The 18843-nt window shown below is 45.9% G+C and overlaps 1 protein-coding gene across 8 annotated transcripts in view; it reads left to right on the plus strand.

The window, feature by feature from the left end:
* The window catches only part of INPP5D (inositol polyphosphate-5-phosphatase D), a 51471-nt gene that overhangs the window by 25811 nt on the left and 6817 nt on the right, over positions 1-18843 (plus strand). For 6 of the 8 annotated variants that reach the window (XM_023933370.2, XM_023933367.2, XM_086844491.1 and 3 more), the window contains 20 exons: positions 121-271; positions 2374-2545; positions 2942-3082; positions 7005-7092; positions 7812-7892; positions 8069-8140; positions 8414-8537; positions 9599-9705; positions 10218-10320; positions 11131-11327; positions 11551-11668; positions 12159-12255; positions 13301-13439; positions 14091-14199; positions 14355-14443; positions 14678-14759; positions 15892-15981; positions 16163-16276; positions 17409-17491; positions 18504-18591. In XM_023933370.2, coding sequence (XP_023789138.2) covers positions 121-271; positions 2374-2545; positions 2942-3082; positions 7005-7092; positions 7812-7892; positions 8069-8140; positions 8414-8537; positions 9599-9705; positions 10218-10320; positions 11131-11327; positions 11551-11668; positions 12159-12255; positions 13301-13439; positions 14091-14199; positions 14355-14443; positions 14678-14759; positions 15892-15981; positions 16163-16276; positions 17409-17491; positions 18504-18591 — 2245 coding nt within the window. Of the gene's footprint in view, positions 1-120; positions 272-2106; positions 2289-2373; positions 2546-2941; positions 3083-7004; positions 7093-7811; positions 7893-8068; positions 8141-8413; positions 8538-9598; positions 9706-10217; positions 10321-11130; positions 11328-11550; positions 11669-12158; positions 12256-13300; positions 13440-14090; positions 14200-14354; positions 14444-14677; positions 14760-15891; positions 15982-16162; positions 16277-17408; positions 17492-18503; positions 18592-18843 lie in introns of those variants that run through there. The other 2 variants (XM_023933371.2, XM_086844487.1) reach the window with 1 other exon arrangement.

The following is an 18843-nucleotide window of genomic DNA, read 5'->3' on the forward strand; positions in this document are numbered from 1 at the left end:
TCTTCTGGGCAGCAGCAGTGGCTTTTTCCTCTCCCTATGACTTTGTTTTTCCTTCTGCAAGGGGCAATGTTTGTGTGGTAGGAAATCCCATGCTATGACTGCCTCTGTGTTTTGTTTCAGGCATCAGAGGGCGTCCCTGTGAAGTACTTTCAGAACCTGGAGGAACTGATAGAGTATTACAAGAAGGAGAACATGGGTTTGGTATGGCACCTCAAATATCCAGTGCCACGGGAAGAGGAGGAGGCTGCTGATGAACTGGAGGAGGACACTGGTAAGAAACCCATGATGTGACTTGCTTATGCAGACCCTTGACTCATACCTCTTGACTGGAGATATGCAGTGCAGGCAGGAGATTAGAACATGTTGTGCCATAAAATAGAGCAGAGCATAGAGAGGCCTGAGCTGGCAAGGCCCTGCAGCAGTGAACCCTCATGTGTGTCCTATGGTACACACACCTGGAGCATCAGTTTAGCTCACCTGAGGGAACGCATTGAGACCCTCTGTGGAAGTATACTGCATCTGCTGTGGGGGTGGTTAGTTGGCTGTCCTTATCTGGACTCCCCTGTTTATGTCCAGCCGTCTTCCAAACCTCTGCACCCTCTCCTTGTCCTACATCTGTAGGGCCTCTCTCAAAACAGAGGTGCTCCCTTGGGGCTTGGAGCATATCTCTGTGCTGTGCCACGCACCTACAGCTGCTGAGGGGCATCTGAAACCCCTCAGCTGCTCTGCTCTAGGGGACATTTTTGACAGTCCTAAGCAGAGGGCACAGCTCTGGCACTGGCAGACAGTCTAACTCCATGTACAGAGGCAGGTGTATGATGAAGAGGTGTGATTGGCATCATCCCTACTATTTTATATCAAATGCCACTGTGCATCCCAGGCACTTACTGGTCTTGAATCATTCCTTGGATTTTTCCTGAATCACCCCTTGGATCTGTCATAGTTCTCCCAGAGGAAGGTCATGTCCACAGAGCCATCCTTCCTGTCCTGTCTGATGTCTGTCTGGAAATGATGAGCACTGCAGTCAAACAAGTCTGAAGGACACAGTCCCTGGGACAGATCGACAGGCCCTGTGAACTAGGGCAGATTGATGTGCCTGTGCAACCCAGTGTCTGTGTAACCCTTTGATGGAACCTACTGCATATCTAACAGGAGCTGGAAGATTTTGAAATGCAATTTTCTGGAAGAAATAGAACAAAATTTTGCAAAGCTGCTCAGGAAAGATGTTCCTGGATTTTGGCCAGTTGTACTTAGTCTCCAGCTCCCAGGGCCAGGGAGGGAACTACAGCAAAAATAATATAGAGAGAGGCAAGCAGCAGGGAATGAAGTTCTAGCCAAGACTAAGAGCCTTCAGATGAAGAGAGATTAGTACTGGGTCTGGGCTGCTCATATACACAATTTAGTTTTGTTAAGGCACTTTGTGCCATCATGGTGGAGCCATGTAGAGCCTACAGATGTCTGGTCATCTTAGATGTGAAACTGCAGAGGTGGAAGATGAGCACCCTGCAGATTAACCACGCGTGACTCAGTGGCTCCGAATCACAGCAGCAGCCCAGAAGCAGTGGGTCAGTCCTGGGGGTGTTTTTGTAATGCAAATTCCACCATTAGGAAATAACCAAATGAAACCTCACAACTCAACCAGCTTCAGTACAACATGTATAACAAAGTATTGGAGCAATTGGTATGAAAATAAAGTTAACCATGGTTGGGATCAGTGGAGATGAACCCATTCTTCTCCCAGAAGAGGGAGATATGCTGAACAGCAGGATGACACAGCAGGAAAATCCTTTTTCCTTCCAACTCAATGCCCACAAGACAAGGCAGAATATTCAGCCCCTATGCACTGGGTCACGGGGTCTATTTTCTCCATCTCTGTTTGCTTACTTCAGCTGTTCACTTCTTTCCATTGGCAGCTTCTGGTGCTCTTTCCATCATGTTCCTCCATCCATTCTGCCTGAGCAGCAGATCCCCATGATAATTGGAATGAAATGGGTGAGGTACAGCTGTGTTCTCTAAGCGTTATATTCAACTTAACTAATTAACCTTCACAGCTGCTGTGCAGATGGGAGAGTTAAAACTGGCTGGGGTGGAGTTCACTGCAGGCAGAGACAGAGGCATGTGCTGCCTGCATGTGAGGTCCAAGCCTGGCACTTCATCCTGCTGCTCTCACACCACAGCCATCCCTGGAAAAACAGCGGGGCCAGTGCTGAGTCCTGAGCTTCCCAGCTCTGACATCTCTCCACAGACCAGCCAGAAGAGATGGCTTCTGAAAGGACTGCCCTGGCAGGGTGGGCTCTGCCCTGCCTGGTGTGAGGGACAAGAGGTCCAATTTTTGTGCTGGAATGACTGTGCCTTTCCTTTCCTTCTTGCTAGACCTGGTACCCACACCTCCTGTCCTGCCCCCACGCAACATCCTCATGGCACTGCCAAGCAGTGAGACAAAAGAGGTCTCTCCTCTCCCTGAAAACTCCCGGGTGGCAGATGTGAATAAACTGTCCCTTTCTGAGACACTGCTCCAGCGACTGCAGTACCAGGACACAAGCAGGTAAGGAAGGGCAAGTGACAGGGCTGCTGAGCTTCAGCCCAGTTCTGAGCTTGCTGGGCCTTGGTATTTGGGACAGCTGAAGACCTGTTTGATTCAACAAAATTACTCCTCGTTAATACTACCAAATAAAGAACAGAATCAGATCAGCAGTGCATTGACTGCTCTTTACAGTCCATCTGTTGTCCAGAAAAGATACATTTCTGAATTATTAAAATAACCCATATACTTTCTCCACTGAGGTATATTTTTCTGATATAAAGGATGAGTAATATCTGAGAGAAGTTCATTTATTAGCCATGTGTCTAAACAGTGGGAATTTGAGAAAAACAAGAAAGCTGTTTGATATTTGGGAGTAGAGAGAAGAGCTGGCTTTTGACCTGTGTGTTTCCTTCACAGTGTCTCTGATGAGCATCTTAAACTCATCCAGGATTACCTGCGAGTTCACATCATCAGTGACTTTGAGATCGTGCAGACTGGCTCAAGCAATCTTCCTCAACTGAAGAAATTACTAACAGCTCTTTGCAAAGGACTCTTCAGGTAACTAGAAGCTGGTTTTCAGAGTGTAATGCCATAACATTGTAGTATAACAAAGGTCCCACGTGCATGCATTCAGAACCCTCATTTTTGGCATAGGAAATTGGCTTGCCCTCAAAAGCAGTATATTTAGATCTCGTGACCTGTGATTCTGATCCAAAGATATGAAATCTATATAGAAGAGACAGCTCTGACAATCAAGTTTCCTTGTAGGTGGTTTCAGACAGCAGAGTGTTATATTTTATGCTTTGTTTAGAAAGAAACAAAACAAAAAATGCACTAACCAATTTACTGCATAATTTGGTAATGCATAAATGACACCCACAGGATTGTCAAGTACAAGCCGTTTATGGAAACAAGCACAAATTAGTGTATAACTAGATTTTAAACACTGATTTTCCTTCCCACTAATGCATTGTGAACTTGGAGTGATTCCACTGATGTTGGTGAAGGCCAGCTCAAATGAAAAAAGGAACAAGTCCAGACTCTTGACTCTACAAATTTTACCTTTCCTGTTTGTAGAGCTTCCATGTCACAAATAGAAAAACTCTGACAGGGTACTAGAACATTGCAGAGCTCCCTCCTTCCGTGGTGGAAGGATGTTATTTCCCCCTTGCTGATTCTAAGCAAAGGGACCAGCCCACACTTGTGCAGAGCTCCTGGAGCACTGTAGCAGAGGGCACATATTTCCACACTTCTCTCCAGGGCTTCCCATACCCTTCTCTCTGGTGTATGCAGAGGTGAGGCTGGTTGTGCTGCTGGCCTGATCCTGTTCTCCTAGAAGCCAGCTACCCACAGACAAGCCCCTGTGAGGACTGAGGACAGATTTTTCGAAGTGCTGCCCTTCTGCACCCTGCCTGAGCGTTTTGCTTCTCTACACACATGGGAGAGGAGAGACCCATGTGGCCAGCTAAGAATAAACCTGAACAATGGAAACTCAAATCAAATGAAATCACAACTGAGAGTCTTGTGTTACTAAAATATCTCAGTGCTGCTGTTGTAATGATGTTTGGCTTCTCCCATTTCCAACTTCTTATTCTGCTTCAGCTTATCTGGGTTTCACAACCCTATTCCTCATAAATGCACGTGGAGAGATGAAAGGAAGGAGATGCAACAAGGTTATAATTCCCTCAACTGTCATCTGTAACATTTCTGGATTTTCTGTAGGATTTCTGGTGACTGCACATTGCAAAGTGACATCCTAGAGTAGAGCTGGGTGAATTCTGCTGCTGGTGGAAGCCTGCTGAGTGTAGGGAAGTGTCTTGGTTTGAAAGGTGTCTGCCAAGGAAGGCATGAACCTCCTTTTGAACGGAAAATATTATCCCCTTCCCTCTGAATTATTTAACTTAGAAATTAAGGGGCTCTCAGGCAAAGATATGGGAAAAGGAATAACATTTCCTTACTAGTGTATGTACATATAACAAGGCAAAATACCAACAGCAGCAGCAACAAGGAGCAGAAGCAGAGAGCCAGTGCCACCTCTCTGGGCTGTGGAGCCCTTTCCCCTGGGTGCAGTTCTGGGCACGGCCGGCAGGGGTGCTGCTGGCTCCCGGCTGGCCAGGGGCAATGGTTCCTCCACGCCTGCAGGGGGCGCTGTGCTGCAGCTCAGCCGCTGCTCTGTGCCTGGGGGATGGCAGCAGGGAAAAGGGGCTTCCTTTGCAAACCCGCAGGGGCAGCCGGGCCCAGGCCCCTCCAGAGACGAAACGGGATGGGACAGGAACCTTGCAGCGGCGGCTGGAACGGCACACTTGGGGTGGCAAAGTGTACCAAAAACTCTGTGGCTGTGCCAGAAGCGGTCAGGTGTTGGGTTACAAGTGTAACAAGAAGCCCAGAAGCAGCAGCAGAGAGCAGAGAGTCTGGGCAGGGGATTGCTCCCATGGGTAGCTCACCTGCGATGACCGTTCCTGGCGCTGGGCTGTGCAGAGTGAGCGGCCCTTTGGAGAGGGGTCGGGGGGGCCGGCACAGCATGCACTGGCTTTGGGCTCCTGAGCAAGCAAATGGGCAGAGAAGCAAGCCAGTAAACTCTAGTCACAGTGCTGAAGGAAAAGAAAAAATGGGTAAAACTCCACCAGGCAGCAGCATCTCTAGTCAGAGATACTGTGCTGCATGGCGGAGATGATCACTCCAGCAGAAGAAGCAACCTCTCCTTGTCCCAAGGAGATCCTTGGGCTGGTGCTCCCAGTGGGGGGGGGGGGGGGGGGGGGGCGGGGGCACAGGGAGGGGGTTCATCTTCGAGTAAAAAACACCAATAGCGGTCTATTCAATCTGCTACTGTCTGAAGCCATCATTTGGTCATCATTTGCTGTTCTGCATATTTTGTTTATTCTCCCTCAATAGACAATTTACACATAGAGTTTTTAAGGCAGTTTTTCAAGCACTTGTGATACCACCACTTGTGCAACTGCATGTGGATACACAGGCTTCTGACACTTCAATGAAGATCACTAAAGGTATTTATACTGTCAAGAGAAGGAAACAAAAGAAGTTACAAATTAATTAAAACCACCTGGTGGTTTTAATGGTCTTGAACACCCACAGGAGCTCTTCCTCATCCTCACACACAACCTACATGTTGCACTGTGAACAGAGGGCAGTTTTCCCATGGGAAATCACTCCTGAGTTGCTTCAAACAGCTGTTGCAGTGTTTTTAAGAGATGGCTTGCACATCACAGTAAATATCCTTTCAGTCTTCTCAAACTAAACTTCACCCAATGTTCCTGCAACTGCTTGCAGCCTTCTGGGGTCTGACTCCATGGCAGCAATGGGACTCTTGGGTTTGGGGCCAGAACTGTTTGCAGTGACACTGGCCCTAGGTGATCCAGAGCTGAACAGTGGCATTGGAGGAATAAAATTAGCAGAATCAGATTCCTACATGTGCTTTGTACTCCTGTGTGTTCCACAGCAAGCCTTTCAGATTGAAATGTCAAATATGAATGTTTAATTTAGGAAATTAGTCATCTTTGGTTCAGCACCTAGACATATCTCTTCAGGCAGGCACACTTTTGCTTTGGAGCACTTTCTTTGACAAAGATGGAATAAAATCCAGTCCGTTCAGACTTAGGAAAGTGAGGGAAATCATAATATCCACTGTTGACTAGACACAGTGCAAGCATTCTAGTGCTGCTCACCACCATCACCTTCCTTTTGACCTGTGCTCCCTGGCTGCTCTTTCTGGAACAAGTCTTGTCATTATCAGCATGGAGATTCTGTGCCAAATTCACACAACAGTGTTTCAACAAATGAGCATCCTGTGGAATCTCATTGGGAAGCACTGAAGGAATGACATTGTTACCTGTAAATGGTTCTGCCCAGGAGATCAAAGGCTGCCTGTTCCACCCCCTTGCTGCACCTGGCATGTCATGTGAGATGAAATATCTGCAAATTAGTTTCCTCTTTGCACAGAGTCCCCAGCATAGTCCCCAGCACTGTCCTCAGCAATCTCAGCAGCTGCACAGGCCCTGTACAGAACAGAGCTGCTGCCACTGCTGCAGTGTTCAGGGGCATCAGACTGTGCTGGGCTCTGAGGCATTTGAGTGCACTTGGATCTGAGTTGGCATAGTTGGGTTGATCCTGCTTGTACACCATATTGTCAGGTTTTGTCCAGACTGGGATACCTTTCTGGGGAGATTTAAGAAGTTAGCAAAGCAAAACCCAAGGAGCAGCCAGTATGGCCGTGTGCCAGCTTTGCAAGACGAAGGCAGCTGCCTGACTCACACTGCCCTGTTGACCATGTCACCAAGCAGCTGGGATTTGCTCCCGTACGCATCCCACAGCTTAGGGGGCACATGGCGAGGGCAGACCCAGTGTGGATGTGTGCCCAGTGTGAACATGTGTCTGTCATCTCATCCGTGTGGCTGTGTCCGAGTGTGAACTGACCCAGGGAGCCGGCCACAGCCTTAGACCTGTGCCGTGTCTGTGTTCCCAGTGAGGCCTCGAGGACTCTCCCATCTCTGGAGTCCATCCAGAAGGTGTTTGAGCAGCAGCTGCATCCTGTTACCCACCAGCGCTCCCAGGTAAGGGGGCTGGGAGGTGGGAAGAGCAGGACAGGTATGTGGGTGGCTGTCAGTGGGGGCAGGGATGGCTCTGGTGTGCAGCCATAGCCAGTGGGGTATAGGTGGGCATGTGCCACTTATGTTCTCTTTAGCCTCTTTCTGCTGCAGTGCAGGGGGCGAACAGTGAGTTCTATCCCACAGTTTTGCTTATCCCATAGCCCTCTCCACCTGCCCCCCCTTTCCTGTCCTAGAGGAAAGTGCCACCAGCTGCCTGAGGACTCCCACCTCCCCATCCTCCCTCAGAATGTGGGCTGGCATTGCACACTTGTTTTTCCATTAACCTGATTCCAGGATGTTTCACTGCTACATCCTTCCTTTTCCCAAGCCCACTCAAGTCCCCATGACTTTCCTTTCCCTGCCAGAAAACCAAAATTCCAGGACTTCTGTATGCTGAACCCCAGGCCTGGTCATGCAGACTTGCCCCCAGCAGCAAGCTGACTCCCATGCATGGCCAGCTGCCTTGACCTTATGGAACAGGTTTACAGATTTGTCCTTCCAGCCTCCCACACTTCTGCATGTTCTCTGCTCTTGTGCTGCCCATTAAAAATCAGAGTGGTGAAGGTAGAATTGCTGCTCTTTGGTCTGTGTGAGGTATTCCTGGGACTGCACTCCAAGCTGTGCTCTGTGGGCTTGGTAATTATCCATCTCTCTCTTTTTTTGTTCCTGTGCTGTGGTTTCAGATGCTTGGTGAAGCAAGTCCGGCCAATATTGTATTGAAACTCAACCAGCTGATTTCTTTGCTGTCTTCTATTGAAGAAAAGGTAGAGTTTTCAAACTATTTTATGTCATCTTCTTGTCCTCCTTTGCCTCTAGTTTGTTTCCTGTTCATCGTCAGTGCAGTGCTCTGCCACAGTAAGATTGCTTTGTTCTGATTTCATTACTCTCAGTGTAGTGCAGAATCACCAAATGCAATAAATGACACATAATTATTTTACAGGTGAAAACACTGTTAATTGAAGGTCCTGATTCAACACACCGGCGCTCCCTTATCCCCCCTGTCACTTTTGAGGTAAATTTACTCCTTCAACAACGCTGATCATAATGTGGAAGGACAGTAAAGCAGATTTATGTTAGTATCTCAGCTCCTGGGAAGTTTGCTGTGCTGCCACAGAGGTAACAGCTTTTCCTGGATTCTGCTTGGCACCATAAAAATGCCTAAGAGATGTCTGGTGAGACTGGCATAATGATATGTGTCCAGAAATTGAGGGAAGTGCTGCATTTGTAATACATGCGACTGAAGTGTAGAAGGTCCCTCATGGAAAACCTCTCTGTATTCCACTAGGTGAAAACTGACTCCCTAGGAATTTTCTCAAAAATACAACTCAAAGTGGATGTGGAAATGGGAAAACTGATTATCAAGAGATCTAAGGATGGTCCAGAGGACAAGTTTTATACCCACAAGAAAAGTAAGATGTCAGCTTAATGTCACAAATGCTGAACTAGGCTCTGGGTCCTTGGATGATGGGAGGGGTTCCCTTCAGCCCTCCTCAGGGCAAGGTTTGGCCCAGAGGGCAGGTCCTGGGTGCTGCATGAGCACCAGTCAGCAAGACACAGATATCTCAGTACTGGGATAACCAGCTTTCATAGATTGTTTTTGGAGACTGACCAGTCTCCAGGTCTAAATGAAGACACTGGAATTAACACTGCAAGGGAGCAGGTTTTGGTAGAAGATTCCCCATAGAGCTGGTTGCAATAGAACTATTTTTCTTCTGAAAAGCAATGTCGCTTGAAAATAAACCCCACCATTCTGCAGGAACATGCTGACTTCTGTGATGATTTTTGATGGTAAAAAGCCAGACACTCAGTTTCAGTAACATTTTTCAGTGAATTTCCCTTGATTTTTTTGTATGTAGATTGGTATCTCTCACCATGAACAATGCCAGTTTGGTCTGTGGTTGCCTGATTCAAACGACTTCCCTTTTTACTGTTGTCTTTCTTAACAGACAGTTCACTGAAGTTGAAAAAAAGCCATTTGTGAGAGAGTAGATTATGCCCTTGGGCTCTCTCCTGCTAGAAAATCAACCTGTTGCTGGCAGTAATCAAAAAGATGAGCTTTCATGCGTGGCTTTCTCTACCTGGTGTTCATAATAGCTGCTATTTTAGATGCGAGGAATCACCTTTACCACCAAATGAGGACTTACATCCTCTTTCACAGATGGGGAAGGAACACATATAGGCTGGCTCAGGATACAGGGGGATTGCTGGCACAAAGTTTAGGCTTTATTTCACACTGCAAGGCTTGGGATGGAAAAGTGCTCAAAGCAGGAGAATTTTGGGGGTCCTCTTAATTTGGAGTCCAAATCTGTTCCTATTGGGAACAGGATTAAGCAACTTTAAAATGCAGGTCTACAAGGAAAACTGCACAGATAGAAAAGACCATGTAAATCCCAAGCCTTTGAGCTTCTCTTGGTTTTGGTGGGACCCTTATTTCAGTGACTGCAGCTTATGACACCCAGCCTCTGTTCAGTCTTGCAGCTCATCAAGTCCCAGAAGCTTCCAAACAAGCTGGTGATAGTTCTGGAAACAGAAAAAGAAAAAACACAGCGGAAGGAATATGTTTTTTCTGATTCCAAGGTACATACATGGTGTTTCTTTTCTGCCAGCCTGGAGTAGGTACACAGGTGGGAGTGGAACATGGGACATTCCTTGGTAGGAAGCTGAACTGTTGAAGGACAGTAGTTGCCTTTGTAAGAAATATTTTCCCCTTTGTTCTGGAAACATCCAGAAAATGAGCAAATATACTGTCTAAAGGGAGATACTGGACACCTGAATGCTGTCACTGAGGCAGGAGGACAGAGCAAGCACTGAGGAGAAGCAAGGTGTTGAGATGGCCACTGTGCAAAGGTTCATATAGACAAAGAGGGAAGAAAAGATTTTTTTTCTGACCAGCTCAGCATTTGTTAAAACAAAGCTAAATTACTAAAAAAGCACCACAGGAAAGGCAGCCTCTTGAAAGGTTTCGGGATAATGCAGAGCTAATCTGCCCTTCAAGTGTGCTGGGAATTTTTTGGTTCAGCTGGTTTTTCAGGAGGTCATGTCAGAGGAGTTAAGTATCTCATTAATTTTCTCTGTTTCTCCCTGTCTAGAAGAGAGAAGGGTTCTGCCAGCTTCTGCAGCAGATGAAGAATAAACACTCGGAGCAACCAGAGCCTGATATGATCACCATCTTCATTGGCACCTGGAATATGGGTATGGGCTCTCTTCTGCCATGGGCACTCCTTCAGACACTGCCTAAAGGTGTGCTCAGCTGGCATGACGAGCTCCAGACTCTCTGTGTTCCATGGCAGGTCTGTACACCAGGGCTGCCCTCTCCCTGGGACAGGGGAAGAGCTGATATCTAGACTTACTCTTGCATGTGGTTTGACACTTCTCATGGTTCCACTCAAAGGACCATGAAGTTGTCCCTGTTGGGTACTGAAGGATTGCTTCAGTGACAGTGGCTGGCACAAAGCTGGTGCAGCAGTGCACAACATCCACCACCATGCTGAAAGGACAGGAACAATTCCACAAACTGCACATCAGCTGCTCTCATTTGACTAGGGATAGTTCATGTCCAGCCTGGGAAGACAGCCGAGTGTCTGTGGTACTTAGAGAAGGGGACAGGGTGAGGACAGTGGAATACAGGTTATTTTTCTCCCTTTTGGGACAGAAGCGTGGTTCAGCTGCTGTGACCTGAGCTGTCTGTGCTTTGCCATCCTTAAGGAATAAGGTCAAGGCAGTGGCAGACCAGGAGGAGTGCAGCTCCCTGCCTTTACTCCTGACTAGCCTTGGCCTTGGAGAGCTGATCCACAAGAGGCAGGTGGTCAAAGCAGAATCACTCCTTTTGTCAGTGACACAAGTGGGGGTAATATCATTGTCATCTTAGAACAGTGTGCCCTGGCTGATACAAAAGTGATACAAGATGTGAAGCCCATAATTTCTGTCCCCATGTGTTATCATCATCCTAGTTTTGACAAGATATGCTCTTACTTCTTTTGGTGTTTGATGTGTTAATAAAAGGTGCAGCCCCACCCCCAAAGAAGATCACCTCCTGGTTCCTCTCCAAGGGGCAGGGGAAGACCCGTGATGACACTGCTGACTACATCCCTCATGACATCTATGTGATTGGCACCCAGGAGGACCCCCAGGGGGAGAAGGAATGGCTGGAGACCCTAAGGCAATCTCTGCAGGAAATCACCAGTATCAGCTTCAAAGTGGTGAGGGGTTATTCCAGCTATTGCATGGAACTCAGGAGATGAGGGTATACATGTTGTACATGTAAAAGAGATGGGAATAAGTGGGATTTTGCCTGTACCTCCTCCCTTTCCCTCCCTTTATTGTCATTGAACTTGATATTGAAGGAGTCAGGAAGCCTGCAGCCACAGTGCAGCTTGGCAGGTATTTACAGAAATACAACCTCTACCCTTCCCATTCCTGCAGATAGCCATCCATACCCTCTGGAATATCAGGATTGTTGTCCTGGCCAAGCCAGAACATGAGAACCGCATCAGCCACATCTGCACAGCCAATGTGAAGACAGGCATTGCCAATACGCTGGGTGAGGCACGGGCAGGTCCTGCCCAGACAGCTGCGATCTGCTCAGCCCACATGGAACAGCTCTTCTTCTCCAACACTCCTTGGGCAACATTTATGTGACACTCCTAAAGTTACATTCCACTAGCACTGATTGTATTTTACCCTGTAAGAGAGGAAGTCTATTTGTGTGTATACTTAGTACGAATATATATATATATATATATATATATATATATTCCCAGCAAACACTTTTGACTGGCTATTGGATTGCTCTTTCTTGGGTTTCACAAGGAAGTTGCACTTCTCTCTCTTCAACTAATTTTTTAGCACCCTTAAAAATTTGTTCCCACAATCTGTGCTGTATGCACTAAGTTTTTCTGTGCTGATTAAGTGAATTTCTCTTCTCCATCCTCCACTTCACATGTGCTAGGTGCTAGGTGCTTTATTATCTTTGCTAGACTCAGCCTGGAGGTGTATTAATTTTTTGTCATTTTTGGCTTCCCTTTTGCCAGGTAATAAAGGAGCAGTGGGGGTGTCATTCATGTTTAATGGAACCTCCTTTGGGTTTGTTAACAGCCATTTGACTTCAGGAAGTGAAAAGAAGCACAGGTAAGATACATCTTCCCCTCTCAGAAATGGTTGTTGAGCCAGGGTGAAATTCTCTGGGCCATGTTTGGAAGGAGGGCCCACCAGACAGGCACAAACATGTTTTCCTGACCATAAAAAAATTGTTTAATGTCTCCTGGGAGGACATTTAAACAAGGGGCTTCTGCTGTGTGCACCATACCACATGGGTGCAGGGGAAACGGACGGTAAAATTATTTCAGAGCCAAGTGTAAAAGTCTCACACAACACTTGCATGACCTGTCATGAAAACCCACTGCATGAGGAAAACAGTTCCATGATCTACAGTGTTTTGGAGAAATGTGGAAAGGCTTTTCCAATCCCAAAATAATCCCCAAAAGGGGACTGACTTCCTCATCATTGTAGGCAGTGCTGTGAGCCCTAGGACACAGCTGAGAAAGATCCTTCAGGAATACCAGGAGGGAGGTGGAGAACAGGAATATCCTCACAGTGATTAATTCTCTATACCTAGCTGTGAAATAAGGGTTCATGGATTAGGTTCTGGTCAGCACAGGATTGGAAGGCAAAGATCCTGACACCACTGGGAGATCAGTGCCCACACTGGGGGGAGCTGGAGCAGTTGGAAGGAGTGGTTTAGAAAGTGAAAAGGACTTGAGGAGTTTGGCCTTATCATCTTTCCCAGTCCAGGAAACAGATGGTGTGGAATTTCTGCACAGGGTCTTTGCTACTGATGAAGTTAACATCTATGGAAGGGTTCCTCAGGGCCTGTAAGAGCTGCCAAAGTCTAGTTATGTGTTTGCTGCTGAAATCTGAAGGAAACAATCTAATGCTGAGTTTCTAGGACATGTAGCTCAGACAAGCACAGCCCCAGAAGGCAGCAGAAGTGGCCTCAGGAGCACATTCCCTGGGCCTGTCTGCTGGGGTGGCAAATTCTCCGTTTCTGATCTGCTCAGCTCCTCTGTAGCTGCTGAATTGGACCAGCTCCCACCTGGTAAAGCTGCAGCCTCTGCTCCATTTGGAAATTCCATCGCAATTTAGGATGTCAGGCAGATGTTTCTTGTCTTGACAGACGCAACCAGAACTACATGAACATCCTGCGCTTCCTGACACTGGGAGATAAGAAACTGAGTCCATTTAACATCACTCATCGCTTTACTCATCTTTTCTGGCTGGGAGACTTGAACTACCGTGTGGAACAGCCCCCAACGGTGCGGGACACTGCGGGAAGCCCTGCAGGGACAGCACACTGTTGCTATAGAAGTGCTCTCTTCTTCCAATCTAGGGCAAAATGGCAAAAAGAGGGGAGACAGAAGGGATCCCCAGGGCGTGAGTGTGGCCCCATTTGAGGGAGAGTAAGGAAATCCCCTTTGCCCTCTCCAAGGATTAATGGACCCAGGAATACCATCTGGCACACTTTACTGCTTCAGGCAGCCTCAGTTCCCCAAACCTCCCAACTTTCCTTCCCACTGTGAAGAAGCATCTGTCCCTGAATGGCTCAATCTAGAGACTGCATTTCTGCTCTGGTTGGTGAGCTTGGAATGGTTCAAACAAGCCTTCAGGAACAGGCGAGCCATCATAAATCCTGGATAGGCTTCAGCATGCGGGAGAAAACACCAAGCTCGGTGTTAATGTGCATGTGGTTGTGAGTGTGTGTGTTCTTGTGCAGGGGATGTGTGGGCATTTCAATACCTGTTTTGATAGATAAATGTTCCACCACAAAGGCTGGGGCTTTTCAGTGAAGGGAAGGGTGGGGAAGTGGCAGGGGCTACAGCTCTGTCAAACAGTTCAGGAGCATTTGAAGGGAGTATTTATATGAAGGTTTTGCATCATCTACAACTCTGCTGTTTTCCTGTTGGCAGGAAGCAGAGAATATTATCCAGAAGATCAGGCAGCAGCAGTATCCGGAGCTGCTGGCTTTCGACCAGCTTCTCCTTGAGAGAAGAGACCAAAAGGTGTTCCTGCAGTTCGGTGAGATCCTGCACTGGCTGGCAGGTTCCTCTGCTACATCCACCAACTTTCTCTGCCAGCCCCAGCCTGAGGCAGGGTGTACCAGGCAGTGGCTCTCTTGCCCAGGTGAGGGCTTCCAGTGGCCAAGCTGTAACAGAGCTCTTTCCCTGTTTTAGAGGAAGAGGAGATTACTTTTGCTCCAACCTACCGCTTTGAGAGAGGCACCCGGGAGAAGTATGCATATACCAAGCAAAAAGCTACAGGGGTAGGTGAAAACTGATTTCCCTTCAGAGGTATAGGGCAGAGCTGTGACTGCAACTCCTGCAGAAGAAAGTGACTTAAATCAATCTCTGTGTTTTCTGCCCTTGTAGTGTTTTGAAAGGAGTCAATACAAACAAAAAGACTTGACACAACTGTATAGTGCTTGGGTGAATTTCCTGTTCTTTTGTGAACTGGCCCTTTCCATTCTTCTTGACATTACTTCTCCTTTGGTTTGCAGATGAAGTACAATTTGCCATCCTGGTGTGATCGAGTGCTCTGGAAATCCTACCCCATGGTGCACGTTGTGTGTCAGTCCTATGGTGGGTGGAGAACAGATTGTCGATAGCAAGGCAACCAGTCTGAAACGGAAATGATTCAGAACAGAATCTGTAGGATCTCCCTGCACTGCCAGGCACTCAGCATAGAGGGACCTGATGTTAAACCAGGCAGCGGGGAGCCAAAATCTCTCAACCTTACTGGGTTGGGAATTCATTCTGTTATTCTTTTATATGCAGAACACCACCTGGACAGTTGCAGCTGTCCAACTTTAGGCCATACTGTAGGATCACTTTACATCAGTTATTTCTTGGCAGCAACCACCACTTTTCCTGTGCAGTCACTACCAGGAACTCCTGACAGTGGCTGCCAGCAGGACAGACCCTGTGTGCACAGTCCAGTCTGCAGACATCTCTTGTATCAAATCATATTCCAGAAGAACTGTGTGGTATCAAGAGCCCATTTCCTCTCCTGCTGAGAAGCATCACTAAAGTGCAGTGCAGGGAAGAGAAAAAGCCACAAAACCTGTTTAAAAAAAGACTCAAATACCAGTTCTGAAATGTCATTGGCTATATGTAGGACTGAGCATCTGAGTATGTTGTTCATGGTTTCCTATGCATGGACTGGGAGCAGGGCTGTGAAAATCTGTCAGGGATAAGGCAGGCTGATCTGATCACAGAGCCCATGATGCTGAGGTGTGGGGTTGAATAGGCACCTCTGGAATGATTTGGTTTGCTGGAACTCAGTATGTGCTTAGATCCAATCAGGCCTTGCTCACTCACTGTTAACCTTGGTCCAGGAGTTGCTTTGTAGCACTGAAGTAGCACCAGTGTATTCTTGTGTGATTTTCCTGCCATATTAGAGCTATAATTAGCTGTGCATGTTGCAGAGGTAACCAGGAAGCCTGTAAGGGCTTTTTGTACTGGAGGAATCTAACACTGACAGTCATCTACAAAACAGTACAGTAAAATGGTGTCCCTTAAACAAATCTTTCTGTATTCTGACACAAGAATTACAGTCATGTGTACTGACATGAGTTTATGTAAAGAAACACTTTTGACTAGAGACAGTTACCAAAGAGACGTTTATGCTTTCTGGAAAATTACTGAATAATATTTCTTTGGCAGTGATCTCTCCGGAGCAGGGCAGTAACCATCCTCCCTTTCTCACTGGCAGGCTGTACCACTGACATCATGACAAGTGACCACAGTCCTGTGTTTGCCACCTTTGAAGTAGGAGTCACCTCACAGTTTGTTTCCAAGAATGGTCAGTCAGGTTGGGTGCACGTGTACCATCTTCACCTTGGATACAGAATGCAGTACTTTGTATATGCTGAGAGAAAAACCTGATTCTTTAATACTTTAAGACTTTTAAAAAAGTCCATTGAAAAAAGCCCTCTTTTTATCTCCTGCTGAAAGTGACATTATTTTCCCTTCCTCTTTCCTAGACTCCAAATACACAGATTCCCAAGGGGAGATAGAGTTCCTACATTGCTACGCTACTCTGAAGACCAAGTCCCAGACCAAGTTCTACATTGAGTTTCATTCTAGCTGCTTAGAAAGTATGGGTTTGCCCATCTTTATTGTTTCTGTCAAAGTTTTCTGAGTGTTTGGATTAGTTCTCCTTCTTGCTTAGATCTAAAAATATAGCTATGTGGATCATTGGTTCCACTGCAAAAAAAGGGATGTCCTAAAGATTTGCTGTAGTTTGCAAGACATTCTATACTGTCAGCTATACAATCCAAACCCCACAGCCAAGGTAGCTGTAATCCATGCTTAGACATGTAGCCTTCCAAGAGTTTTTCCACCTTGTTTATCAATCTGATAATTTCTTTCTTGATGGGAAACATGTATTGTTCTTGTTTATCACACAGAAAATACCTATATAGCAAAGACATGATTGATTACATTTCTAATTGTGCCTACTACAAATGATCAGGTGATTTCAAAATAAAGCATCTGCATTATGCTAACAAAAATATTTTAAAATAATTGAATTAAACTGGTTTAACAAAGAATAAGTCAGAGGATCAACTAAATGGGAAATGAATGCTAGTGATGTGACTTTGTAAGTGGGACTGTGTACCTCGCAGCACTGCAGATTTCACTGCCTGTGCCCATGCTGTGGGGCTGAGTCTCAGCTGTTTATGTAACATAAGCCTACGTGCCCTTGCTGTGGGTTTTTTAAAGCAATTTCCCATCACAGATCTGCTCTTTTAAGTGGGACAGCAAGCCTTTGGTGGATGCTTCATCACATTATCGCATGTCAGAGCGCTGTGTCAAAGACAGTTCCATAAAAGATTATTTTTTGGCTGTATAAAAATTTGCATAAATTTCTATGGAAACAGTGTATTACGAATCTTAAATTAGAATTTCAAAAGCATGCTATCTTGAGTGGCGTAGGAAGAGCTGTCATGTTCTTATCCTCCAGTCCATGTATGCACTGAGCTCCTCAGTGCCAAGTTTAACTGCAAAATAAAACCATTTAACAATGCTCTAGCAAAACCACTTGCAAATTTACTGTGTAAAAATTCATCCAAAACTCAGACTTTAAGCTTCTTAATACTTTTAAAATTTGCGTCCAAGTAGGAAAATGATTGTAGGCTCTTTGGAGACATAGTGAAGAGGATTTGTAGCCCTTGAAAGAGACTTGCTGTCTCTTTCCTTGTAAACTCCTTTCTTGTCCCTTTGCAGGCTTTGTAAAGAGCCAGGAAGGAGAAAATGAGGATGGAAATGAAGGGGAGCTTGTGGTAAAGTTCATTGAGGCACTTCCAAAGGTAAACTGGGACTATACCTCTATATTCATCTGGAAGAGAAGCTTCCACTTTCATCCCATAAGCAACATTATGTCTTTTACTTTCATAAATACTATTTTCAGGAACATTGTTGTGGTCTTGTTTCCACTCAAAGGGACTGTAAGAATACAGGATGGGCTTAGGCTAAGCAGAGTGTTGTAAGCAGGAAAGGACTTTCATGTCAGTGTACTTACATCTCTATCAAGAATTTTGCTTGCATGATTATGCCATTCAGAGCCATGACTTTTTTCTTACTTTTTAGTGAACATAATGTTGGTTTAAGCAGGCCCTTTTTTTTTTTTAATTTTAAATGGAAAATAAAACATCTTAAACAGTAACTCTGCTCTGAAGTTTCTTTGCCTGGTCAGACAAAACTTTCTCTTGGTATATTTTAGAAAAGTTGATTAAATATTTGTTACCCATGTTAAAAAGAACATCAGTGGCCAGAAGTAGTGTTCTGTGTGTCAGTATCAGACACAAGTCCTGTCCTTGAGATCAGAGCTGTTCTTCATTTCTTGGCATGGTGGAAGTTGAAAAAACTACAAGAGCTCCTGGATTTGGAGCAAATGTGCATGTCAATACCCTTCTAAATAGCCCAGAAGAAGTGCTGACTTTGGAAAGAGTACCTTACACTGGGGAAAGGCTCTGCAGTAAGCGATTACAACAACAGCTAGATAGATTTTTGGGAACAGACTGTAATCAGAGTGCAGATGCCTTCCTCCTCAGGCAATTTTCAGTCCTGGACTACAGGAGAAAACTGCAGCTCATCCCATGAGTGTCAGATATGTAGCATTCTGTTCACTGTGCTGGGACTCAAAGAGTGCAGCCTTCTACCACAGATATCCAGATATTATCAGAAGCTGATCCTGGAGGTGACATGATACCCTCATGGGTTTATCCAGCAGTTTTCTCCTCATTTGGGACTGAGTCCCAGGGAGAAGTGTACTCCTGTCAACCATGTATTGTATTGACACACCTTAACTTGTCTTTGCAGCTGACTCCAATTATTTCAGACCCGGAATACCTACTGGATCAACATATCCTGATCAGCATTAAGTCATCAGACAGTGATGAATCTTACGGTAAGTGCTTAGCTCTAAAGTTCAGGATGAATCAAAATCTACTTAGATTCTTCCAAACCACTGAAAGAGTGGGAGAGAACAGAAGTAACTCTTATAGACTGAACATCTATGATTTAGAACTCAACATACACAGAAATACACTGTGGGCAATATTTTGTGAAGTAATTATGAACTCAAAGCAACAACCTGTGTGAGCTTTACCAGCTCTGAAAAAGCAGTGGTTTAAAAAGAAAGTTAGAAACAAACTAAACC

Source organism: Cyanistes caeruleus, chromosome 10 (genome assembly GCF_971803275.1).
Source record: "Cyanistes caeruleus chromosome 10, bCyaCae1.hap1.1, whole genome shotgun sequence".
Classification (NCBI taxonomy): domain Eukaryota; kingdom Metazoa; phylum Chordata; class Aves; order Passeriformes; family Paridae; genus Cyanistes; species Cyanistes caeruleus.